General features: G+C 47.7%; 1 protein-coding gene across 1 annotated transcript in view; it reads right to left on the bottom strand.

Moving 5' to 3' along the window:
- The window catches only part of LOC121556210 (ATP-binding cassette sub-family C member 12), a 109,467-nt gene that overhangs the window by 7,166 nt on the left and 74,514 nt on the right, over positions 1–27,787 (bottom strand). Inside the window, 10 exon segments of the mRNA XM_045217549.1 lie at positions 1,424–1,613; positions 5,147–5,284; positions 8,339–8,565; positions 10,620–10,802; positions 11,748–11,851; positions 13,390–13,477; positions 13,767–13,828; positions 14,036–14,129; positions 14,930–15,064; positions 23,064–23,267. Of these exon segments, the coding sequence (XP_045073484.1) occupies positions 1,424–1,613; positions 5,147–5,284; positions 8,339–8,565; positions 10,620–10,802; positions 11,748–11,851; positions 13,390–13,477; positions 13,767–13,828; positions 14,036–14,129; positions 14,930–15,064; positions 23,064–23,267 (1,425 nt within the window).

Genomic DNA, 27,787 nt, shown 5'->3' with positions numbered 1-27,787 from the left:
GCAGTGAAACAGTGAATACTGGTAGAGCAATAATGAACCCAACATGTAAAGGAAGCAACATGAAACATGTATGGTGTATTAGACTCTACCTGTATGGTGTACTAGACTCTACCTGTATGGTGTATTAGACTTTACCTGTATGGTGTACGAGACTCTACCTGTATGGTGTACTAGACTCTACCTGTATGGTGTACTAGACTCTACCTGTATGGTGTAGTAGACTCTACCTGTATTGTGTATTAGACTCTACCTGTATGGTGTATTAGACTCTACCTGTATGGTGTATTAGACTCTACCTGTATGGTGTACTAGACTCTACCTGTATGGTGTACTAGACTCTACCTGTATGGTGTATTAGACTCTACCTGTATGGTGTACTAGACTTTACCTGTATGGTGTACTAGACTCTACCTGTATGGTGTATTAGACTCTACCTGTATGGTGTATTAGACTCTACCTGTATGGTGTACTAGACTCTACCTGTATGGTGTACTAGACTCTACCTGTATGGTGTATTAGACTTTACCTGTATGGTGTATTAGACTCTACCTGTATGGTGTACTAGACTCTACCTGTATGGTGTACTAGACTCTACCTGTATGGTGTACTAGACTCTACCTGTATGGTGTACTAGACTCTACCTGTATGGTGTATTAGACTCTACCTGTATGGTGTATTAGACTCTACCTGTATAGTGTATTAGACTCTACCTGTATGGTGTATTAGACTCTACCTGTATGGTGTACTAGACTCTACCTGTATGGTGTACTAGACTCTACCTGTATGGTGTACTAGACTCTACCTGTATGGTGTACTAGACTCTACCTGTATGGTGTACTAGACTCTACCTGTATGGTGTACTAGACTCTACCTGTATGGTGTATTAGACTCTACCTGTATGGTGTATTAGACTCTACCTGTATGGTGTACTAGACTCTACCTGTATGGTGTACTAGACTCTACCTGTATGGTGTACTAGACTCTACCTGTATGGTGTATTAGACTCTACCTGTATGGTGTATTAGACTCTACCTGTATGGTGTATTAGACTCTACCTGTATGGTGTACTAGACTCTACCTGTATGGTGTACTAGACTCTACCTGTATGGTGTACTAGACTCTACCTGTATGGTGTATTAGACTCTACCTGTATGGTGTATTAGACTCTACCTGTATGGTGTATTAGACTCTACCTGTATGGTGTACTAGACTCTACCTGTATGGTGTACTAGACTCTACCTGTATGGTGTACTAGACTCTACCTGTATGGTGTACTAGACTCTACCTGTATGGTGTACTAGACTCTACCTGTATGGTGTATTAGACTCTACCTGTATGGTGTATTAGACTCTACCTGTATGGTGTATTAGACTCTACCTGTATGGTGTACTAGACTCTACCTGTATGGTGTACTAGACTCTACCTGTATGGTGTATGACAGCGCCAGGCCCTTCATAGCAGGGCTGATGGTATCAGGAGAACTGAGCACCACGAACAGAGCCACCATCAGAGTGACTGAGGCGGACAGAAAGTCCAGCCAGAAGGACAGCCAGCGCGTCCCACAGTTAAACAACAGGAAGTGGTTGGAGTTGTTGTCGCTCATCTCCTTAAACCTGGAAAACAATCCACAACGGTGTTTACAAACCTTATTTTTTACCACTTCTTGTTGTTGTTTTTGTTTTGTTATTTCCCCAGGTAGAGGAAACCATGGTCAGACCAAGTTATTTCCCCAGGTAGAGGAAACCATGGTCAGACCAAGTTATTTCCCCAGTTAGAGGAAACCATTGTCAGACCAAGTTATTTCCCCAGGTAGAGGAAACCATGGTCAGACCAAGTTATTTCCCCAGGTAGAGGAAACCATGGTCAGACCAAGTTATTTCCCCAGGTAGAGGAAACCATGGTCAGACCAAGTTATTTCCCCAGGTAGAGGAAACCATGGTCAGACCAAGTTATTTTCCCCAGGTAGAGGAAACCATGGTCAGACCAAGTTATTTCCCCAGGTAGAGGTAACCATGGTCAGTTCAAGTTATTTCCCCAGGTAGAGGAAACCATGGTCAGACCAAGTTATTTCCCCAGGTAGAGGAAACCATGGTCAGACCAAGTTATTTCCCCAGGTAGAGGTAACCATGGTCAGTTCAAGTTATTTCCCCAGGTAGAGGAAACCATGGTCAGACCAAGTTATTTCCCCAGGTAGAGGAAACCATGGTCAGACCAAGTTATTTCCCAAGGTAGAGGAAACCATGGTCAGACCAAGTTATTTCCCCAGGTAGAGGAAACCATGGTCAGACCAAGTTATTTCCCCAGGTAGAGGAAACCATGGTCAGACCAAGTTATTTCCCCAGGTAGAGGTAACCATGGTCAGTTCAAGTTATTTCCCCAGGTAGAGGAAACCATGGTCAGACCAAGTTATTTCCCCAGGTAGAGGAAACCATGGTCAGACCAAGTTATTTCCCCAGGTAGAGGAAACCATGGTCAGACCAAGTTATTTCCCCAGGTAGAGGAAACCATGGTCAGACCAAGTTATTTCCCCAGGTAGAGGAAACCATGGTCAGACCAAGTTATTTCCCCAGGTAGAGGAAACCATGGTCAGACCAAGTTATTTCCCCAGGTAGAGGAAACCATGGTCAGACCAAGTTATTTCCCCAGGTAGTGGAAACCATGGTCAGAACAAGTTATTTCCCCAGGTAGAGGAAACCATGGTCAGACCAAGTTATTTGGAACTGTTTCTGAGGTGTCAGCAAACTGTGTTGTTCCTTCTATCTTGTTCTAATCATGGAGTGTTCTGGTGGGTAATATGTGATATAATATGTATGTTTTAACTGGTATCGGTCTGCATTGTTGGAATGGTAATATGTGATATAATATGTATGTTGAACTAGTATCGGTCTGCATTGTTGGAATGGTAATATGTGATATAATATGTATGTTTTAACTAGTATCTGAACTTTGGCCACACAGCAACTTTGAGATGCAAATCAAATGAGCAAACACACAATCTAATCTTATTTTATCTAATCTAATCTTATTTTAACTAATTATTTGATAGTGTTCACTATTGTTTCTCGTATGGCCTGGTAGGTATGAGAGGGTATCAGTAACTCACTGCTGGATACACTGCTATCTCTTGTTGTAGGGTTAGGGATAGAGTCAGGGTTAGGAGACATGTCTTACTGCTGGAGGTCCTGCTCTCCCTTGTTGTAGGGTTAGGGTTAGAGTCAGGGTTAGGAGACATGTCTTACTGCTGGAGGTCCTGCTATCTCTTGTTGTAGGGTTAGGGTTAGAGTCAGGGTTAGGATACATGTCTTACTGCTGGAGGTCCTGCTATCTCTTGTTGTAGGGTTAGGGTTAGAGTCAGGGTTAGGAGACATGTCTTACTGCTGGAGGTCCTGCTATCTCTTGTTGTAGGGTTAGGGTTAGAGACAGGGTTAGGAGACATGTCTTACTGCTGGAGGTCCTGCTATCTCTTGTTGTAGGGTTAGGGTTAGAGTCAGGGTTAGGAGACATGTCTTACTGCTGGAGGTCCTGCTATCTCTTGTTGTAGGGTTAGGGTTAGAGTCAGGGTTAGGAGACATGTCTTACTGCTGGAGGTCCTGCTATCTCTTGTTGTAGGGTTAGGGTTAGAGTCAGGGTTAGGAGACATGTCTTACTGCTGGAGGTCCTGCTATCTCTTGTTGTAGGGGTTAGGGTTAGAGTCAGGGTTAGGAGACATGTCTTACTGCTGGAGGTCCTGCTATCTCTTGTTGTAGGGTTAGGGTTAGAGTCAGGGTTAGGAGACATGTCTTACTGCTGGAGGTCCTGCTATCTCTTGTTGTAGGGTTAGGGTTAGAGTCAGGGTTAGGAGACATGTCTTACTGCTGGAGGTCCTGCTATCTCTTGTTGTAGGGTTAGGGTTAGAGTCAGGGTTAGGAGACATGTCTTACTGCTGGAGGTCCTGCTATCTCTTGTTGTAGGGTTAGGGTTAGAGTCAGGGTTAGGAGACATGTCTTACTGCTGGAGGTCCTGCTATCTCTTGTTGTAGGGTTAGGGTTAGAGTCAGGGTTAGGAGACATGTCTTACTGCTGGAGGTCCTGCTATCTCTTGTTGTAGGGTTAGGGTTAGAGTCAGGGTTAGGAGACATGTCTTACTGCTGGAGGTCCTGCTATCTCTTGTTGTAGGGTTAGGGTTAGAGTCAGGGTTAGGAGACATGTCTTACTGCTGGAGGTCCTGCTATCTCTTGTTGTAGGGTTAGGGTTAGAGTCAGGGTTAGGAGACATGTCTTACTGCTGGAGGTCCTGCTATCTCTTGTTGTAGGGGTTAGGGTTAGAGTCAGGGTTAGGAGACATGTCTTACTGCTGGAGGTCCTGCTATCTCTTGTTGTAGGGTTAGGGTTAGAGTCAGGGTTAGGAGACATGTCTTACTGCTGGAGGTCCTGCTATCTCTTGTTGTAGGGTTAGGGTTAGAGTCAGGGTTAGGAGACATGTCTTACTGCTGGAGGTCCTGCTATCTCTTGTTGTAGGGTTAGGGTTAGAGTCAGGGTTAGGAGACATGTCTTACTGCTGGAGGTCCTGCTATCTCTTGTTGTAGGGTTAGGGTTAGAGTCAGGGTTAGGAGACATGTCTTACTGCTGGAGGTCCTGCTATCTCTTGTTGTAGGGTTAGGGTTAGAGTCAGGGTTAGGAGACATGTCTTACTGCTGGAGGTCCTGCTATCTCTTGTTGTAGGGTTAGGGGTTAGAGTCAGGGTTAGGAGACATGTCTTACTGCTGGAGGTCCTGCTATCTCTTGTTGTAGGGTTAGGGTTAGAGTCAGGGTTAGGAGACATGTCTTACTGCTGGAGGTCCTGCTATCTCTTGTTGTAGGGTTAGGGTTAGAGTCAGGGTTAGGAGACATGTCTTACTGCTGGAGGTCCTGCTATCTCTTGTTGTAGGGTTAGGGTTAGAGTCAGGGTTAGGAGACATGTCTTACTGCTGGAGGTCCTGCTATCTCTTGTTGTAGGGTTAGGGTTAGAGTCAGGGTTAGGAGACATGTCTTACTGCTGGAGGTCCTGCTATCTCTTGTTGTAGGGTTAGGGTTAGAGTCAGGGTTAGGAGACATGTCTTACTGCTGGAGGTCCTGCTATCTCTTGTTGTAGGGTTAGGGTTAGAGTCAGGGTTAGGAGACATGTCTTACTGCTGGAGGTACTGCTCTCCCTTGTTGTATGCGTGGATGGTGCTGAGGCCCTGGATGGTGGAAGTGGTCAGGGAGATCCAGGGGGAACGACTCACATTCTCCATCCTCTTCATCTCTCTGATGCTCCTCTGGAATATACTGTGGAGACAACACGCAGGACTCAGAACACAACATACAACATACTTAGAACACACTGCAGAACACACCACGCAGGACTCAGAACACAACATACAACATACTTAGAACACACTGCAGAACACACCACGCAGGACTCAGAACACAACATACAACATACTTAGAACACACTGCAGAACACACCACGCAGGACTCAGAACACAACATACAACATACTTAGAACACACTGCAGAACACACCACGCAGGACTCAGAACACAACATACAACATACTTAGAACACACTGCAGAACACACCACACAGGACTCAGAACACAACATACAACATACTTAGAACACACTGCAGAACACACCACACAGGACTCAGAACACAACCACAACATACTTAGAACACACTGCAGAACACACCACGCAGGACTCAGAACACAACATACAACATACTTAGAACACACTGCAGAACACACCACGCAGGACTCAGAACACAACATACAACATACTTAGAACACACTGCAGAACACACCACACAGGACTCAGAACACAACCACAACATACTTAGAACACACTGCAGAACACACCACACAGTACTCAGAACACAACATACAACATACTTAGAACACACTGCAGAACACACCCCACAGTACTCAGAGAGCTCTGGGAGTGTGGTGCCAGAAAAATAACTTCTCACTCAACATCAACAAAATGAAGGAGCTGATCGTGGACTTCAGGAATCAGCAGAGGGAGCACGCCCCTATCCACATCGACGGGACCGCAGTGGAGAAGGTGGAAAGCTTCAAGTTCCTCGGAGTACACATCACCGACAAACTGAAGGCTGAAGAAATTTGGCTTGGCACCTAAAACCCTCAAACTTTTACAGATGCACAATTGAGAGCATCCTGTCGGGCTGTATCACCGCCTGGTATGGCAACTGCACCGCCTGCAACCACAGGGCTCTCCAGAGGGTGGTGCGGTCTGCCGAACGCATCACTGGGGGAAAACTACCAGCCCTCCAGGACACCTACAGCACCCGATGTCACAGGAAGGCCAAAAAGATCATCAAGGACATCAACCACCCGAGCCACTGCCTGTTCACGCCGCTATCATCCAGAAGGTGAGGTCAGTACAGCTGCATCAAAGCTGGGACAGAGAGACTGAAAAACAGCTTCTATCTCAAGGCCATCAGACTGAAAATATAGCCATCAATAGCACATTAGAGGCTGCTGCCTATAGACATAGATATATGCTGCCTATATACATAGATTAGAAATCCAGAGTGGCGCAGTGGTCTAAGGCACTGCATCACAGTGCTAGCTAGAGATCCTGGTTCGAATCCAGGCTCTGTCGTAGCCGGCCGCGACCGGGAGACCCATGGGGCGGTGCGCAATTGGCCCAGCATCGTCCAGGGTAGGGGAGGGAATGGCCGGCAGGGATGTAGCTCAGTTGATAGAGCATGGCGTTTGCAACGCCAGGGTTGTGGGTTCGATTCCCACAGGGGGTATGAAAAAAATTATGTATGCACTAACTGTAAGTCGCTCTGGATAAGAGCGTCTGCTAAATGACTAAAATGTACATATCTTGCATTACTCATCTCATATGTATATACTGTATTCTATACTATTCTACTGTATCTTAGTCCATGCCGCTCTGACATTGCTCATCCATATATTTATTCTTAATTCCGTTGCTTTACTTAGATTTGTGTGTATTGGGTGTATGTTGTGAAATTGTTAGATATTACTTGTTAGATATTACTGCACTGTCGGAGCTAGAAGCACAAGCATTTCCCTACACCCGCTATAACATCTGCTAAACACACCCCACAGGACTCGGAACACACCCCACAGGACTCGGAAACACACCCCACAGGACTCTGAACACACCCCACAGGACTCTGAACACACCCCACAGGACTCGGAAACACACCCCACAGGACTCGGAACACACCCGACAGGACTCGGAAACACACCCCACAGGACTCGGAACACACCCCACAGGACTCGGAAACACACCCCACAGGACTCGGAAACACACCCCACAGGACTCGGAACACACCCCACAGGACTCGGAAACACACCCCACAGGACTCGGAACACACCCCACAGGACTCGGAACACACCCCACAGGACTCTGAACACACCCCACAGGACTCGGAACACACCCCACAGGACTCGGAACACACCCCACAGGACTCGGAACACACCCCACAGGACTCGGAAACACACCCCACAGGACTCTGAACACACCCCACAGGACTCGGAACACACCCCACAGGACTCGGAACACACCCCACAGGACTCGGAAACACACCCCACAGGACTCGGAAACACACCCCACAGGACTCGGAAACACACCCCACAGGACTCGGAACACACCCCACAGGACTCGGAACACACCCCACAGGACTCGGAAACACACCCCACAGGACTCGGAACACACCCCACAGGACTCGGAAACACACCCCACAGGACTCGGAAACACACCCCACAGGACTCGGAAACACACCCCACAGGACTCGGAAACACACCCCACAGGACTCGGAAACACACCCCACAGGACTCGGAACACACCCCACAGGACTCGGAACACACCCCACAGGACTCGGAACACACCCCACAGGACTCGGAAACACACCCCACAGGACTCGGAACACACCCCACAGGACTCGGAACACACCCCACAGGACTCGGAAACACACCCCACAGGACTCGGAAACACACCCCACAGGAGATGACTTGGAGTACAGTGCAGCTTGGACCACATGCTGTACACGGATACGGAACATCAATTGTAACAGACGACAGATGACCAATAGCAGTGAAGACAACAACAGTAAGGACAATGATAATGAAGATTATGAAGTTCATGCTCATTAGATTTCTTTCTCATCAGATAACAAATGATACTGTTTTGATGGACTTATCTGCTTTTGTGACGTGTATTTTAAGTGTTGAGGGTGTTCGCTCATTTTTGCTAAAGAAATCTTCTCATTAGAGTAAGTCACCCTGGGTAAGAGCGTCGGCCAAATGAGCGAACTCTAAATGTAAAGATGCTGGTTGACTCACTAGAGTATCAGCGTGAAGATGGCCCCCAGCAGCGTGATGGCGATGAGCAGCGGAGGGAACACGGCTGTGATGGTGACGATGGTGTAGGTGACCATCAGGCAGAACTGCAGGAAGTTCTCCATGTTGAAGGGCAGCATGGTGTCCACCTCATCCTGGTCCTTGGAGAAGCGGTTCACCATGCGGCCCGTCGGGGTGGTGTCAAAGAAACTCATGGGGCTGCTCAGGATCTAAAACACACACGGGACACAGGGGGGTAGGGTTATGGGAGGGCTGATGAAACACAGGCAGGACACAGGGGGTTAGGGTTATGGGAGGGCTGATGAAACACAGGCAGGACACAGGGGGATAGGGTTAGGGTTATGGGAGGGCTGATGAAACACAGGCAGGACACAGGGGATAGGGTTATGGGAGGGCTGAAGAAACACAGGCAGGACACAGGGGGGTAGGGGTAGGGTTATGGGAGGGCTGATGAAACACAGGCAGGACACAGGGGGGTAGGGTTAGGGTTATGGGAGGGCTGATGAAACACAGGCAGGACACAGGGGGATAGGGTTAGGGTTATGGGAGGGCTGATGAAACACAGGCAGGACACAGGGGGATAGGGTTATGGGAGGGCTGATGAAACACAGGCAGGACACAGGGGGATAGGGTTAGGGGTTATGGGAGGGCTGATGAAACACAGGCAGGACACAGGGGGATAGGGTTATGGGAGGGCTGATGAAACACAGGCAGGACACAGGGGGATAGGGTTAGGGTTATGGGAGGGCTGATGAAACACAGGCAGGACACAGGGGATAGGGTTATGGGAGGGCTGATGAAACACAGGCAGGACACAGGGGGATAGGGTTAGGGTTATGGGAGGGCTGATGAAACACAGGCAGGACACAGGGGGTAGGGTTAGGGTTATGGGAGGGCTGATGAAACACAGGCAGGACACAGGGGGATAGGGTTAGGGTTATGGGAGGGCTGATGAAACACAGGCAGGACACAGGGGGATAGGGTTAGGGTTATGGGAGGGCTGATGAAACACAGGCAGGACACAGGGGGATAGGGTTAGGGTTATGGGAGGGCTGATGAAACACAGGCAGGACACAGGGGGATAGGGTTAGGGTTATGGGAGGGCTGATGAAACACAGGCAGGACACAGGGGGATAGGGTTAGGGTTATGGGAGGGCTGATGAAACACGGGCAGGACACAGGGGGTAGGGTTAGGGTTATGGGAGGGCTGATGAAACACAGGCAGGACACAGGGGGATAGGGTTAGGGTTATGGGAGGGCTGATGAAACACAGGCAGGACACAGGGGGGTAGGGTTAGGGTTATGGGAGGGCTGATGAAACACAGGCAGGACACAGGGGGGTAGGGTTAGGGTTATGGGAGGGCTGATGAAACACAGGCAGGACACAGGGGGATAGGGTTAGGGTTATGGGAGGGCTGATGAAACACAGGCAGGACACAGGGGGATAGGGTTAGGGTTATGGGAGGGCTGATGAAACACAGGCAGGACACAGGGGGATAGGGTTAGGGTTAGGGAGGGCTGATGAAACACAGGCAGGACACAGGGGGGATAGGGTTAGGGTTATGGGAGGGCTGATGAAACACAGGCAGGACACAGGGGGGTAGGGTTAGGGTTATGGGAGGGCTGATGAAACACAGGCAGGACACAGGGGGGTAGGGTTAGGGTTATGGGAGGGCTGATGAAACACAGGCAGGACACAGGGGGGTAGGGTTAGGGTTATGGGAGGGCTGATGAAACACAGGCAGGACACAGGGGGGTAGGGTTAGGGTTATGGGAGGGCTGATGAAACACAGGCAGGACACAGGGGGGTAGGGTTAGGGTTATGGGAGGGCTGATGAAACACAGGCAGGACACAGGGGGGTAGGGTTAGGGTTATGTTTTCAGGGACACATCAATGAGAACGCTACTGTAAGATCTTCATTACATCTATCTTCTGAGACCTATCCACTGCTACAATGTAAAGTAACATGACTCACGGGTTTGGCCAAGGTCTGAAACCCAGACAGGACACAGGGTTTTCAAGGTTATTTATATCCCACAGTGAAGGTAGAACACTAATAATACTGTCTCCCAGCTATTTGTTGTGGAACGAGACAGGGATGTCCCCTCTCCCCTCTCCTTTTCAAGATTCAAGGCTATGGAATTCCTCCTCTATGGGTTTATCATCCCGCATTGTCCCTCTCCCCTGTCTTTTTCAATATGACTGACAGCAGTGATGTTGTAGTGTAGTGTGATTGGTAACATTGGCGTTGTGTGCAGTTACGTTTCTGAACATGGTGTCGTGTAGCTTGGAGGATGCGTGAAGCGTGACTTTGGTGAAAGAGTAGCCCTTGATGAAGCTGAACACCAGCATGGCCACCACCACCAGGCCGTAAACCATCTGGTAGAAGCTCAGGTCAGGGTTCAGGGAGATGTTCCCTGCGTCGGACATCGACACGTTCGCTGTCTGAAATCACACGTTAAAGAGACCGTAGTTAATATATGGCTTTGTTACTTAGTAGGGTACTAAGAATGTTTTAACGAGCCTATAAAAAACAGATGCAGCATGTTTTGTTAAATGTTTTACTTGTGCTAGCCACAGATGTCATCTCATCTGCTAAAATAGGAACGACAAACTGTTGATGCAATTGACCCTTTGCTAAGCACAGCCCCAGAATTTTGGGCAACCAATCGCAGCGCTCCAATGGATAGCAACTGCCGTTGAGTCCGACACCTCGGACAAGCTCACATTTCAAACACCATGAAAGCCAGTGAGGGCAATGGCAAAAACTGAGTTTTCTTCAAAAACATAAATTGTTTAAATGGCTAAATAATGTAACAGTGCACCAGTGGGTACTTGATACCGTGATTCCTGAAATGCAGAGCCTGTTGATGGAGGATTGTTTGGTAGCTCAGCTGGTTAGCTAGCTCTCAGTCTCATTGACCACCAAACGTTGCTAACGCTAGCTAGCCACTCAATATCATTTGTTTTCACGAAATGCATGTTAGCAAGGCTATGTTAGCCATGTTATGAATACAACTCCCATCTGCTGTCATCAGGATACGATTTGAGAGCACTAGTTAGCTCCAACAGTGGTTGTAGCTCTGGCTGCTTGCTGACAGTGAATTCAGAGCCATTCAGTGGCTAGCCAGACTACAAACATCATTTTACCAGGTTCCCGTGAAGCAATTGTAATACCAGTCCATCACAACATACCCACGTGTCTTCTGATTAGCAAGGGGTCGTCTGTGTTCTATTTCATTGTGTATAAAAAAAAAAACATCATCATTATTGTAAGGGGATTTCGCCAGTGGTTTGAGTGATGAATTGGGCTTCCAGGGAAAATGTCAGCGGTTGCAACAGTAACCAAGGGGGCGGGGCTTAGCGAAGGGTCAACTGCAGTAGACTTACCCCTGATCCCTGCTCCAGCCAGTAGCTGAGCCACCAGTTGCTGAAGGCAGTGGTCCCCACCAGGCAGATGAAGATGATGATGATGAGAGACAGCAGTATGTACCCTGGAGACCAGAGACACCAGAGGACACACCAGAGGAGACACCAGAGGAGACACCAGAGGAGACACCAGAGGAGACACCAGAGGAGACACCAGAGGAGACACCAGAGGAGAGACCGGAGGAGAGACCAGAGGAGAGACCAGAGACACCAGAGGAGAGACCAGAGGAGAGATCAGAGGAGACACCAAAGGAGAGATGGGAGATCAGAGGAGACACCAGAGGAGAGAGGAGAGACCAGAGGAGAGAGAAGAGACCAGAGGAGATACCAGAGGAGAGAAGAGAGACCAGAGGAGAGACCAGAGGAGAAACCAGAGGAGAGACCAGAGGAGAGACCAGAGGAGAGACCAGAGACACCAGAGAGACCAGAGGAGAGCGTAGAAGAGAGACCAGAGAAGAGACCACAGCAGAGAGTAGAGACCATAAGAGACCAGAGGAGACACCAGAGGAGAAACCAGAGGAGAGACCAGATGAGACACCAGCAGAAAGACCAGAGAAGAGACCAGAGGAGAGAGGAGAGACCATAAGAGAGACCAGAGGAGACACCAGAGGAGAGCCCAGAGGAGAGACCAGAGGAGACACCAGAGGAGACACCAGAGGAGAAACCAGAGGAGAGAAGAGAGACCGGAGTAGAGAGGACAGGAGACACCAGAGGAGAGACCAGAGGAGACACCAGAGGAGAAACCAGAGGAGAGAAGAGAGACCGGAGTAGAGAGGACAGGAGACACCAGAGGAGAGACCAGAGAAGAGCCCAGAGAAGAGACCAGAGAAGAGAGTAGAGACCATAAGAGAGACCAGAGGAGACACCAGAGGAGAAACCAGAGGAGAGACCAGAGGAGACACCAGCAGAAAGACCAGAGAAGAGACCAGAGGAGAGAGGAGAGACCATAAGAGAGACCAGAGGAGACACCAGAGGAGAGCCCAGAGGAGACACCAGAGGAGAGACCAGAGGAGACACCAGAGGAGAAACCAGAGGAGAGAAGAGAGACCAGAGTAGAGAGAACATGAGACACCAGAGGAGAGACCAGAGAAGAGCCCAGAGAAGAGACCAGAGAAGAGACCAGAGGAGAGACGAGAGACCAGAAGAGAGACCAGAGGAGAGACCAGAGTAGAGACCAGAGGAGAGACCAGAGGAGGGGGAGAGATCAGAGGAGAGAGAGATCAGAGGAGAGAGAGAACAGAGGAGAGACCAGAGGAGACACCAGAAGAGAAACCAGAGGAGAGAGGAAAGGAGAGACCAGAGGAGAGAGGAAAGGAGAGACCAGAGGAGAGACCAGAGGAGAGACCAGAGGAGAGACCAGAGGGAAGACCAGAGGAGAGACCAGAGGAGAGAGGAGAGACCAGAGGGAAGACCAGAGGTGAGAAGAGAGACCAGAGTGACGAGATGAGACTGGATTCAGCATGACTCAACATAACCCACACCATACTGCTACAACGTTGGAGTCAAGTGAAAGGTTAATGATTTGCTTAGGTCTGAGTATCACTGCTTCACTAGGTGTGAGGAGTAAGGCTGATTGGCTGAGGTGAATGAGGTGTGTTCTAACCTCCTGCCGCTTTGCAGTACTGGTGGTAGGTCCTCCAGGTAACAGAACCCTCCTGAGAACCCTCCTGGGTCACCAGCTGGTCCTTAGACTCTACCAGACAGCAACAACAACAAATATCAACAGCCATCATCAACAACAACAGCAACAACAACAAACATAATAAACAACAACAAACAATAAACAACAACAAACATAACAAACAACAACAACAACCAACATAATAAACAACAACAGCAAACATAATAAACAACAACAAACATCATGTTGATGGAATTCATTGATTTGATTATTTAAAATGCCACACAGTGTGCAGCCATAACACTCTTTGGAGGATTGGAATGTGAAGGAATGGAGGAGTTGGCAAAATGACCGTTGACGTCACGTGACACCGATTCCCTTCCTCCCAACTCTTCTGGCTTCTCGTCAGACATGTCAAAAGCTGTGGAAAGACATGGACAGAAATCCCACTAATTAAACACAACAGACCTTTTAATGCAGAGCTACATGTAAGGCAGTGACGTATCAAACAAGACACTTGAACAAACCTTTGTTTCCGATACCATTACATACAGTATGTGAGAGCACCGTTTTTGTCTTCAATGTGAAATATATGTTAAGATATGTACGGACGTGTGTCTCATTATACCTGGGTTTTCTATTCCATTTCCCCTGTGATCGTCCAGGTCCTCCCCCTTCATGTCGATGGGGTGTGGTTGTACCGGCTCCTCCTCAGTTTGTTCCTAACATACAAGATTAGGTGATACATTTTAATAATGTGTAAGCAATATTTTTTGTTGTCTCTCGGTGTCTTGCCAATACAGTACGAGACTCCGTATTTGATGTTTTGTGTGGACCCAGGAATAGAAGCTGCTGCATGTGCAACAGCTAATGGGGATCCTAAAGAGTCAGGGATACATGATATCTAGACTGGACATAGCCCCCTCCAGGTGTACTGATCCTAATAAACTAAACTAAAGAGTCAGTGATACATGATATCTAGACTGGACATAGCCCCCTCCAGGTGTACTGATCCTAATAAACTAAACTAAAGAGTCAGTGATACATGATATCTAGACTGGACATAGCCCCCTCCAGGTGTACTGATCCTAATAAACTAAAAAAGAGTCAGTGATACATGATATCTAGACTGGACATAGCCCCCCTCCAGGTGTACTGATCCTAATAAACTAAATAGAGTCAGTGATACATGATATCTAGACTGGACATAGCCCCCTCCAGGTGTACTGATCCTAATAAACTAAAGAGTCAGTGATCCATGATATCTAGACTGGACATAGCCCCCTCCAGGTGTACTGATCCTAATAAACTAAAGAGTCAGTGATACATGATATCTAGACTGGACATAGCCCCCTCCAGGTGTACTTGGATATTGATGAGAAATGGATTGAATTGCAGTTGTTGCTGCTGTCAATTAATAATAAAACATGACTAAGACAGTTCCTCTTGGCTGAACCCACGGACTGTATTTATTGGCTCTGAAACCATACCAGAGGTAGAGATGGATAACGGGAAATCTTACCTGTGAATGCTCCATCTGGAAGTTGTTGATCATCTGTGCGTATCGGCCCTTAGCTTTCATCAGAGCTTTGTGTGTCCCTGCCTCCTTAATCGTTCCACTCTCCAACACCAGTACCTCGTCACAGAACTCCAGATACTGACACACACAAAGACAGACAGACAGACAGACAGACAGACAGACAGACAGACAGACAGACAGACAGACAGACAGACAGACAGACAGACAGACAGACAGACAGACAGACAGACAGAGAGAGAGAGACAGACAGAGAGAGGGAGGGAGGCGCAGACAAAGGAGAATAGTAACGTTAATAATTGGAGGAGGGGAGAGAGGATATCCCTATCGGGTTCCTCTTTCTGTCACTTTGGATAAAATAAAACCCTTTTTTATCCCCTTTGTGACCCACAACTTAGTCAACTGAAAAAACTCAAATAAATCTGAACCACAGAGAGAGAAAGGGAAAGGACAGCCAATATAGAAAGTTCTAGACTATATATACACCTCTTCAACTTAGTGGATTCAGCTATAGACTATATATACACCCCTTCAACTTAGTGGATTCAGCTATAGACTATATATACACCCCTTCAACTTAGTGGATTCAGCTATAGACTATATATACACCCCTTCAACTTAGTGGATTCAGCTATAGACTATATATACACCCCTTCAACTTAGTGGATTCAGCTATAGACTATATATACACCCCCTTCAACTTAGTGGATTCAGCTATAGACTATATATACACCCCTTCAACTTAGTGGATTCAGCTATAGACTATATATACACCCCTTCAACTTAGTGGATTCAGCTATAGACTATATATACACCCCTTCAACTTAGTGGATTCAGCTATAGACTATATATACACCCCTTCAACTTAGTGGATTCAGCTATAGACTATATATACACCCTCTTCAACTTAGTGGATTCAGCTATAGACTATATATACACCCCTTCAACTTAGTGGATTCAGCTATAGACTATATATACCCCTTCAACTTAGTGGATTCAGCTATAGACTATATATACACCCCTTCAACTTAGTGGATTCAGCTATAGACTATATATACACCCCTTCAACTTAGTGGATCCAGCTATAGACTATATATACACCCCTTCAACTTGGTGGATTCAGCTATAGACTATATATACACCCCTTCAACTTAGTGGATTCAGCTATAGACTATATATACACCCCCCTTCAACTTAGTGGATTCAGCTATAGACTATATATACACCCCTTCAACTTAGTGGATTCAGCTATAGACTATATATACACCCCTTCAACTTAGTGGATTCAGCTATAGACTATATATACACCCCTTCAACTTAGTGGATTCAGCTATAGACTATATATACACCCCTTCAACTTAGTGGATTCAGCTATAGACTATATATACACCCCTTCAACTTAGTGGATTCAGCTATAGACTATGTATACACCCCTTCAACTTAGTGGATTCAGCTATAGACTATATATACACCCCTTCAACTTAGTGGATTCAGCTATAGACTATATATACACCCCTTCAACTTAGTGGATTCAGCCTATAGACTATATATACACCCCCTTCAACTTAGTGGATTCAGCTCAGCTATAGACTATATATACACCCCTTCAACTTAGTGGATTCAGCTATAGACTATATATACACCCCCTTCAACTTAGTGGATTCAGCTATAGACTATATATACACCCCCTTCAACTTAGTGGATTCAGCTATAGACTATATACACCCCTTCAACTTAGTGGATTCAGCTATAGACTATATATACACCCCTTCAACTTAGTGGATTCAGCTATAGACTATATATACACCCCTTCAACTTAGTGGATTCAGCTATAGACTATATATACACCACTTCAACTTAGTGGATTCAGCTATAGACTATATATACACCCCTTCAACTTAGTGGATCCAGCTATAGACTATATATACACCCCTTCAACTTAGTGGATTCAGCTATAGACTATATATACACCCCTTCAACTTAGTGGATTCAGCTATAGACTATATATACACCCCTTCAACTTAGTGGATTCAGCTATAGACTATATATACAACCCTTCAACTTAGTGGATTCAGCTATAGACTATATATACACCCCTTCAACTTAGTGGATTCAGCTATAGACTATATATACACCCCTTCAAATTAGTGGATTCAGCTATTTCAGCCACTCCCGTTGCTGACAGGTGTATAAAATTGAGCACACAACCATGCAATCTCCATAGACAAACATTGGCAGTAGAATGGCCTTACTGAAGAGCTCAGTGACTTTCAACATGGCACCGCCACAGGATGCCACCTTTCCAACAAGTCAGTTCGTCACATTTCTGCCCTGCTAGAGCTGCCCCGGTCAACTGTAAGTGCTGTTATTGTGAAGTGGAAACGTCTAGGAGCAACAACGGCTCAGCCGCGAAGTGGTAGGCCACACAAGCTCACAGAACGGGACTGCCGAGTGCTGAAGCACGTAGCGCGTAAAAATCATCTGTCCTCGGTTGCAACACTCACTACCGAGTTTCAAACTGCCTCTGGAAGCAACGTCAGCACAAGAACTGTTCGTCGGGAGCTTTATGAAATGGGTTTCCATGGCTGAGCAGCTGCACACAAGCCTAAGATCACCATGCGCAATGCCAAGCATCGGCTGGAGTGGTGTAAAGCTCGCCACCTTTGGACTCTGGAGCAGTGGTAACATGTTCTCTGGAGTGATGAATCACGCTTCACCATTTGGCAGTACGGACAAATCAGGGTTTGGCGGATGCCAGGAGAACGCTACCTGCCCCAATGCATTGTGCCAACTGTAAAGTTTGGTGGAGGAGGAATAATGGTCTGGGGCTGTTTTTCATGGTTCGGGCTAGGCCCCTTAGTTCCAGTGAAGGGAAATCTTAACGCTAGAGCATACAATGACATTCTAGATGATTCTGTGCTTCCAACTTTGTGGCAACAGTTTGGGGAAGGCCCTTTCCTGTTTCAGCATGACAATGCCCCCGTGCACAAGCGAGGTCCATACAGAAATGGTTTGTCGAGATCGGTGTGGAAGAACTTGACTGGCCTGAACAGAGCCCTGACCTCAACCCCATCGAACACCTTTAGGATGAATTGGAACACAGATTGCGAGCCAGGCCTAATTGCCCAACATCAGGTGACCGACCTCACTAATGCTCGTAGCTGAATTGAAGCAAGTCCCCGCAGCAATGTTCCAACATCTAGTGGAAAGCCTTCCCAGAAGAGTGGAGGCTGTTATAGCAGCAAAGGGGGGGGGGACCAACTCCATATTAATGCCCATGATTTTGGAATGACATGTTCGAGGAGCAGGTGTCCACATACTTTTGGTAATGTGGTGTATATTGACGTGGGAAGCCGTTAACTGTTTGTTTTAAAACCCCAAAACGACCTCCTGTGAGTCCAGGTTAAACATTTACACGGCAGAGGAGGTACATGCTGTGTTTGCATGACTGGGCGACAAAGAGAACACTTGTTAACTTTGACGGTGCACTCTCTTCTACTGCAGTGGTGGACATGGGGAGGGATGCCCAGGCCATTTACAATAAGCAGTGACAGGGATAGGGACAAGTAACGTGTGTTATGGGTACTCCTTAGGAAGAGGCCTGGGAAACAAGATGGCGCTGCAGTGGATAGCAGCCATTTTACTATTTTGTGTTTTTGTGTTTTTTTTTTACACTGATCTTTACTTTTTTTGTGCATTATGTTTCCGCCATCATTTCCTATGACCGAAAACAGCTTCTGGAGATCACAACAGAGATCACTAACCTCGATTTGGATGACAATCTCTATTTCAACGAGTCAGCAGCTCTAGACGTTCTGCATAATCTGGACCAGGCCTTAAATCAGCAGCTCAGGACGTTCTGCATAATCTGAACCAGGCCCTATTCCCCAGGACTCGAAAGAGGAAGCGATGGCGCAAAAGAGGCAGACGAGCCGGCATCCTGACTATCCTCTGTGGTGTTTGTTGAGTCTCTCTGGGGAGGGGTAAAGGACTTGTGATACTAGACGGTGCTACTATCCTCTGTGGTGTTTGTTGAGTTTCTCTGGGGAGGGGTAAAGGACTTGTGATACTAGACGGTGCTACTATCCTCTGTGGTGTTTGTTGAGTCTCTGGGGAGGGGTAAAGGACATGTGATACTAGACGGTGCTACTATCCTCTGTGGTGTTTGTTGAGTCTCTCTGGGGAGGGGTAAAGGACTTGTGATACTAGACAGTGCTACTATCCTATGTGGTGTTTGTTGAGTCTCTCTGGGGAGGGGTAAAGGACTTGTGATACTAGACGGTGCTACTATCCTCTGTGGTGTTTGTTGAGTCTCTCTGGGGAGGGGTAAAGGACTTGTGATACTAGACAGTGCTACACTGACACTATGGAGTATTGTATGTAGGCCAGTGACCAAATAATCTCAATTTTATCCATTTTAAATTCAGGCTGTAACAGCAAAATGTGAAAAAAGTCAAGGGGTGTGAATACTTTCTGGAGGCACTGTGAATAGTTAACCAAATACTGTATTTACCCGGACTATCTGCACTGACCCTTTTTGCACTAACTCTTTTGACTCATCACATGCTGCTGCCCAGTTTATTATCTATCCTGTTGCCTAGTCACTTTACTCCCTACCTACAGTATACTGCTGCTACTGTCTATTATCTATCCTGTTGTCTAGTCACTTTACCCCTACCTACAGTATACTGCTGCACTGTCTATTATCTATCCTGTTGTCTAGTCACTTTACCCCCTACCTACAGTATACTGCTGCACTGTCTATTATCTATCCTGTTGTCTAGTCACTTTACCCCCTACCTACAGTATACTGCTGCTCTGTCTATTATCTATCCTGTTGCCCTAGTCACTTTTACCTACCTACAGTATCCTGCTGCTACTGTCTATTATCTATCCTGTTGTCTAGTCCCTTTACCCCTACCTACAGTATACTGCTGCTACTGTCTATTATCTATCCTGTTGCCTAGTCCCTTTACCCCTACCTATATGTACATATCTACCTCAGCTACCTTGTACCCCTGCACATGGACTCTGTACTGGTATCCCGTGTATATAGCCATGTTATTACCTGGTACCCCTGCACATTGACTCAGTACTGGTACCCAGTGTATATAGCCATGTTATCATTGACTCAGTACTGGGGCGGCAGGTAGCTTAGTGGTTAAGAGCGTTGTGCCAGTAACCGAAAGGTCGCTGGTTCTAATCCCCGAGCCAACTAGGTGAAAAATCTGTCTGTGCCCTTGAGCAAGGCACTTAACCCTAATTGCTCCTGTAAGTCGCTCTGGATAAGAGCGTCTGCTAAATGAATAAAATGTAAATGTAAATGTATATAGCCAAGTTATTACCTGGTACCCCTGCACATGGACTCTGTACTGGTATCCCGTGTATATAGCCAAGTTATTACCTGGTACCCCTGCACATGGACTCACTGCACATTGACTCAGTACTGGTACCCAGTGTATATAGCCAAGTTATTACCTGGTACCCATGCACATTGACTCAGTACTGGTACCCAGTGTATATAGCCAAGTTATTACCTGGTACCCCTGCACATTGACTCAGTACTGGTACCCCGTGTATATAGCCAAGTTATTACCTGGTACCCCTGCACATGGACTCTGTACTGGTATCCCGTGTATATAGCCATGTTATTACCTGGTACCCCTGCACATTGACTCACTGCACATTGACTCAGTACTGGTACCCAGTGTATATAGCCATGTTATTACCTGGTACCCCTGCACATTGACTCACTGCACATTGACTCAGTACTGGTATCCAGTGTATATAGCCAAGTTATTACCTGGTACCCATGCACATTGACTCAGTACTGGTACCCAGTGTATAAAGTCAAGTTATCGTTACTCATTGTATATATGTTACTTGTGTTATAATTTTTTCTATAATTTTTCTCTCTTTCTCTCTGCATTGTTGGGAAGGGACGGTCAGTAAACATTTCATTGTTAGTCTACACCTGTTGTTTACGAAGCATGTGACAAATACATGTTATTTTATTTTATTTGTTCTCTAGCTGTTGTTAGGGTGTTTCTGATGGGGTTGTAAACTTCTGGATTTTCTTCTCCCTGTTTTTCAGATATCCTGGTTGGAGGATTCCCAGTTGGAGGATTCCCAGTTGGAGGATTCCCAGTTGGAGGATTCCCAGTTGGAGGATTCCCAGTTGGAGGATTCCCAGTTGGAGGATTCCCAGTTGGAGGATTCCCAGTTGAAGGATTCCCAGTTGGAGGATTCCCAGTTGGAGGATTCCCAGTTGGAGGATTCCCAGTTGGAGGATTCCCAGTTGGAGGATTCCCAGTTGAAGGATTCCCAGTTGGAGGATTCCCAGTTGGAGGATTCCCAGTTGGAGGATTCCCAGTTGGAGGATTCCCAGTTGGAGGATTCCCAGTTGAAGGATTCCCAGTTGGAGGATTCCCAGTTGAAGGATTCCCAGTTGGAGATTCCCAGTTGGAGGATTCCTAGTTGGAGGATTCCCAGTTGGAGGATTCCCAGTTGGAGGATTCCCAGTTGGAGGATTCCCAGTTGGAAGATTCCCAGTTGGAAGATTCCCAGTTGAAGGATTCCCAGTTGAAGGATTCCCAGTTGGAGGATTCCCAGTTGAAGGATTCCCAGTTGGAGGATTCCCAGTTGGAGGATTCCCAGTTGAAGGATTCCCAGTTGGAGGATTCCCAGTTGGAGGATTCCCAGTTGGAGGATTCCCAGTTGGAGGATTCCCAGTTGGAGGATTCCCAGTTGGAGGATTGCCAGTTGAAGGATTCCCAGTTGGAGGATTCCCAGTTGAAGGATTCCCAGTTGAAGGATTCCCAGTTGGAGGATTCCCAGTTGGAGGATTCCCAGTTGGAGGATTCCCAGTTGAAGGATTCCCAGTTGAAGGATTCCCAGTTGAAGGATTCCCAGTTGAAGGATTCCCAGTTGGAGGATTCCCAGTTGAAGGATTCCCAGTTGGAGGATTCCCAGTTGGAGGATTCCCAGTTGGAAGATTCCCAGTTGGAGGATTCCCAGTTGGAGGATTCCCAGTTGAAGGATTCCCAGTTGGAGGATTCCCAGTTGGAGGATTCCCAGTTGGAGGATTCCCAGTTGAAGGATTCCCAGTTGGAGGATTCCCAGTTGGAAGATTCCCAGTTGAAGGATTCCCAGTTGGAGGATTCCCAGTTGAAGGATTCCCAGTTGGAGGATTCCCAGTTGGAGGATTCCCAGTTGGAGGATTCCCAGTTGGAGGATTCCCAGTTGGAGGATTCCCAGTTGGAGGATTCCCAGTTGAAGGATTCCCAGTTGGAGGATTCCCAGTTGAAGGATTCCCAGTTGGAGGATTCCCAGTTGGAGGATTCCCAGTTGGAGGATTCCCAGTTGGAGGATTCCCAGTTGAAGGATTCCCAGTTGAAGGATTCCCAGTTGGAGGATTCCCAGTTGGAGGATTCCCAGTTGGAGGATTCCCAGTTGAAGGATTCCCAGTTGGAAGATTCCCAGTTGAAGGATTCCCAGTTGGAGGATTCCCAGTTGGAGGATTCCCAGTTGGAGGATTCCCAGTTGGAGGATTCCCAGTTGGAGGATTCCCAGTTGAAGGATTCCCAGTTGAAGGATTCCCAGTTGAAGGATTCCCAGTTGGAGGATTCCCAGTTGGAGGATTCCCAGTTGGAGGATTCCCAGTTGGAGGATTCCCAGTTGAAGGATTCCCAGTTGAAGGATTCCCAGTTGGAGGATTCCCAGTTGAAGGATTCCCAGTTGGAGGATTCCCAGTTGGAGGATTCCCAGTTGAAGGATTCCCAGTTGGAGGATTCCCAGTTGGAGGATTCCCAGTTGGAGGATTCCCAGTTGGAGGATTCCCAGTTGAAGGATTCCCATTCCCTTTTCCCTCCTATATTCAGAGAATCCTCCAGCCAGGAACTGTGAAAAATCTGGGAACTCTGGAAAAGTTTTGCAACCCTAGTTCCTGAACACACCATGAATATACTCAGAGGGAGAAGGCTACAGGTCTTTAGATTATAAGAGAAAGATGCAATAAATACTGTATATTCCTAAAAGAGTGAGATAATCAGGAAAACTGACCTACTGTATTTGAGTGTTCAACCAAACTGTAAGCTCATAACCACCCGTCACTCTCTACCTGTAGTTGATGGGTGACCAGGATGATACTCTTCCCCTTCAGTGTCTTCTTGATGCACTCCTCGAAGATGTGTTTCCCTACGTGGGCGTCCACGGCAGACAGAGGGTCGTCCAGCAGGAAGATGTCTTTGTTGGAGTAGACCGCTCTGGCCAAACTGATCCTCTGCTTCTGACCGCCAGACAGGTTCAGGCCTCGCTCTCCTATCTACAGAACAGAACCAGCAATACAACCCAGTCAGTACAGTACAGGTTCAGGCCTCGCTCTCCTATCTACAGAACAGAACCAGCAATACAACCCAGTCAGTACAGGTTCAGGCCTCGCTCTCCTATCTACAGAACAGAACCAGCAATACAACCCAGTCAGTACAGGTTCAGGCCTCGCTCTCCTATCTACAGAACAGAACCAGCAATACAACCCAGTCAGTACAGTACAGGTTCAGGCCTCGCTCTCCTATCTACAGAACAGAACCAGCAATACAACCCAGTCAGTACAGGTTCAGGCCTCGCTCTCCTATCTACAGAACAGAACCAGCAATACAACCCAGTCAGTACAGGTTCAGGCCTCGCTCTCCTATCTGCAGAACAGAACCAGCAATACAACCCAGTCAGTACAGGTTCAGGCCTCGCTCTCCTATCTGCAGAACAGAACCAGCAATACAACCCAGTCAGTACAGGTTCAGGCCTCGCTCTCCTATCTACAGAACAGAACCAGCAATACAACCCAGTCAGTACAGGTTCAGGCCTCGCTCTCCTATCTACAGAACAGAACCAGCAATACAACCCAGTCAGTACAGGTTCAGGCCTCGCTCTCCTATCTGCAGAACAGAACCAGCAATACAACCCAGTCAGTACAGGTTCAGGCCTCGCTCTCCTATCTACAGAACAGAACCAGCAATACAACCCAGTCAGTACAGGTTCAGGCCTCGCTCTCCTATCTGCAGAACAGAACCAGCAATACAACCCAGTCAGTACAGGTTCAGGCCTCGCTCTCCTATCTACAGAACAGAACCAGCAATACAACCCAGTCAGTACAGGTTCAGGCCTCGCTCTCCTATCTGCAGAACAGAACCAGCAATACAACCCAGTCAGTACAGGTTCAGGCCTCGCTCTCCTATCTGCAGAACAGAACCAGCAATACAACCCAGTCAGTACAGGTTCAGGCCTCGCTCTCCTATCTACAGAACAGAACCAGCAATACAACCCAGTCAGTACAGGTTCAGGCCTCAGCTCTCCTATCTACAGAACAGAACCAGCAATACAACCCAGTCAGTACAGGTTCAGGCCTCGCTCTCCTATCTGCAGAACAGAACCAGCAATACAACCCAGTCAGTACAGGTTCAGGCCTCGCTCTCCTATCTGCAGAACAGAACCAGCAATACAACCCAGTCAGTACAGGTTCAGGCCTGCTCTCCTATCTACAGAACAGAACCAGCAATACAACCCAGTCAGTACAGGTTCAGGCCTCGCTCTCCTATCTACAGAACAGAACCAGCAATACAACCCAGTCAGTACAGGTTCAGGCCTCGCTCTCCTATCTGCAGAACAGAACCAGCAATACAACCCAGTCAGTACAGGTTCAGGCCTCGCTCTCCTATCTGCAGAACAGAACCAGCAATACAACCCAGTCAGTACAGGTTCAGGCCTCGCTCTCCTATCTGCAGAACAGAACCAGCAATACAACCCAGTCAGTACAGGTTCAGGCCTCGCTCTCCTATCTACAGAACAGAACCAGCAATACAACCCAGTCAGTACAGGTTCAGGCCTCGCTCTCCTATCTACAGAACAGAACCAGCAATACAACCCAGTCAGTACAGGTTCAGGCCTCGCTCTCCTATCTGCAGAACAGAACCAGCAATACAACCCAGTCAGTCAGTACAGGTTCAGGCCTCGCTCTCCTATCTACAGAACAGAACCAGCAATACAACCCAGTCAGTACAGGTTCAGGCCTCGCTCTCCTATCTACAGAACAGAACCAGCAATACAACCCAGTCAGTACAGGTTCAGGCCTCGCTCTCCTATCTACAGAACAGAACCAGCAATACAACCCAGTCAGTACAGGTTCAGGCCTCGCTCTCCTATCTACAGAACAGAACCAGCAATACAACCCAGTCAGGGTACAGGTTCAGGCCTCGCTCTCCTATCTACAGAACAGAACCAGCAATACAACCCAGTCAGTACAGGTTCAGGCCTCAGCTCTCCTATCTGCAGAACAGAACCAGCAATACAACCCAGTCAGTACAGGTTCAGGCCTCGCTCTCCTATCTACAGAACAGAACCAGCAATACAACCCAGTCAGTACAGGTTCAGGCCTCGCTCTCCTATCTACAGAACAGAACCAGCAATACAACCCAGTCAGTACAGGTTCAGGCCTCGCTCTCCTATCTACAGAACAGAACCAGCAATACAACCCAGTCAGTACAGGTTCAGGCCTCGCTCTCCTATCTACAGAACAGAACCAGCAATACAACCCAGTCAGTACAGGTTCAGGCCTCGCTCTCCTATCTACAGAACAGAACCAGCAATACAACCCAGTCAGTACAGGTTCAGGCCTCGCTCTCCTATCTGCAGAACAGAACCAGCAATACAACCCAGTCAGTACAGGTTCAGGCCTCGCTCTCCTATCTACAGAACAGAACCAGCAATACAACCCAGTCAGTACAGGTTCAGGCCTCGCTCTCCTATCTACAGAACAGAACCAGCAATACAACCCAGTCAGTACAGGTTCAGGCCTCGCTCTCCTATCTACAGAACAGAACCAGCAATACAACCCAGTCAGTACAGGTTCAGGCCTCGCTCTCCTATCTACAGAACAGAACCAGCAATACAACCCAGTCAGTACAGGTTCAGGCCTCGCTCTCCTATCTACAGAACAGAACCAGCAATACAACCCCAGTCAGTACAGGTTCAGGCCTCGCTCTCCTATCTGCAGAACAGAACCAGCAATACAACCCAGTCAGTACAGGTTCAGGCCTCGCTCTCCTATCTACAGAACAGAACCAGCAATACAACCCAGTCAGTACAGGTTCAGGCCTCGCTCTCCTATCTGCAGAACAGAACCAGCAATACAACCCAGTCAGTACAGGTTCAGGCCTCGCTCTCCTATCTACAGAACAGAACCAGCAATACAACCCAGTCAGTACAGGTTCAGGCCTCGCTCTCCTATCTACAGAACAGAACCAGCAATACAACCCAGTCAGTACAGGTTCAGGCCTCGCTCTCCTATCTACAGAACAGAACCAGCAATACAACCCAGTCAGTACAGGTTCAGGCCTCGCTCTCCTATCTACAGAACAGAACCAGCAATACAACCCAGTCAGTACAGGTTCAGGCCTCGCTCTCCTATCTACAGAACAGAACCAGCAATACAACCCAGTCAGTACAGGTTCAGGCCTCGCTCTCCTATCTACAGAACAGAACCAGCAATACAACCCAGTCAGTACAGGTTCAGGCCTCGCTCTCCTATCTACAGAACAGAACCAGCAATACAACCCAGTCAGTACAGGTTCAGGCCTCGCTCTCCTATCTACAGAACAGAACCAGCAATACAACCCAGTCAGTACAGGTTCAGGCCTCGCTCTCCTATCTACAGAACAGAACCAGCAATACAACCCAGTCAGTACAGGTTCAGGCCTCGCTCTCCTATCTACAGAACAGAACCAGCAATACAACCCAGTCAGTACAGGTTCAGGCCTCGCTCTCCTATCTACAGAACAGAACCAGCAATACAACCCAGTCAGTACAGGTTCAGGCCTCGCTCTCCTATCTACAGAACAGAACCAGCAATACAACCCAGTCAGTACAGGTTCAGGCCTCGCTCTCCTATCTGCAGAACAGAACCAGCAATACAACCCAGTCAGTACAGGTTCAGGCCTCGCTCTCCTATCTACAGAACAGAACCAGCAATACAACCCAGTCAGTACAGGTTCAGGCCTCGGCTCTCCTATCTGCAGAACAGAACCAGCAATACAACCCAGTCAGTACAGGTTCAGGCCTCGCTCTCCTATCTGCAGAACAGAACCAGCAATACAACCCAGTCAGTACAGGTTCAGGCCTCGCTCTCCTATCTGCAGAACAGAACCAGCAATACAACCCAGTCAGTACAGGTTCAGGCCTCGCTCTCCTATCTACAGAACAGAACCAGCAATACAACCCAGTCGGTACAGGTTCAGGCCTCGCTCTCCTATCTACAGAACAGAACCAGCAATACAACCCAGTCAGTACAGGTTCAGGCCTCGCTCTCCTATCTACAGAACAGAACCAGCAATACAACCCAGTCAGTACAGGTTCAGGCCTCGCTCTCCTATCTGCAGAACAGAACCAGCAATACAACCCAGTCAGTACAGGTTCAGGCCTCGCTCTCCTATCTACAGAACAGAACCAGCAATACAACCCAGTCAGTACAGGTTCAGGCCTCGCTCTCCTATCTGCAGAACAGAACCAGCAATACAACCCAGTCAGTACAGGTTCAGGCCTCGCTCTCCTATCTACAGAACAGAACCAGCAATACAACCCAGTCAGTACAGGTTCAGGCCTCGCTCTCCTATCTACAGAACAGAACCAGCAATACAACCCAGTCAGTACAGGTTCAGGCCTCACTCTCCTATCTCGCAGAACAGAACCAGCAATACAACCCAGTCAGTACAGGTTCAGGCCTCGCTCTCCTATCTACAGAACAGAACCAGCAATACAACCCAGTCAGTACAGGTTCAGGCCTCGCTCTCCTAT

The sequence above is a fragment of the Coregonus clupeaformis genome, unplaced genomic scaffold, assembly GCF_020615455.1.
Source record: "Coregonus clupeaformis isolate EN_2021a unplaced genomic scaffold, ASM2061545v1 scaf1111, whole genome shotgun sequence".
NCBI classification, from domain to species: Eukaryota; Metazoa; Chordata; class Actinopteri; order Salmoniformes; family Salmonidae; genus Coregonus; species Coregonus clupeaformis.
The sequence above is the reverse complement of the archived record's forward strand: the minus strand, read 5'-3'. Positions and strand labels throughout refer to the sequence as shown.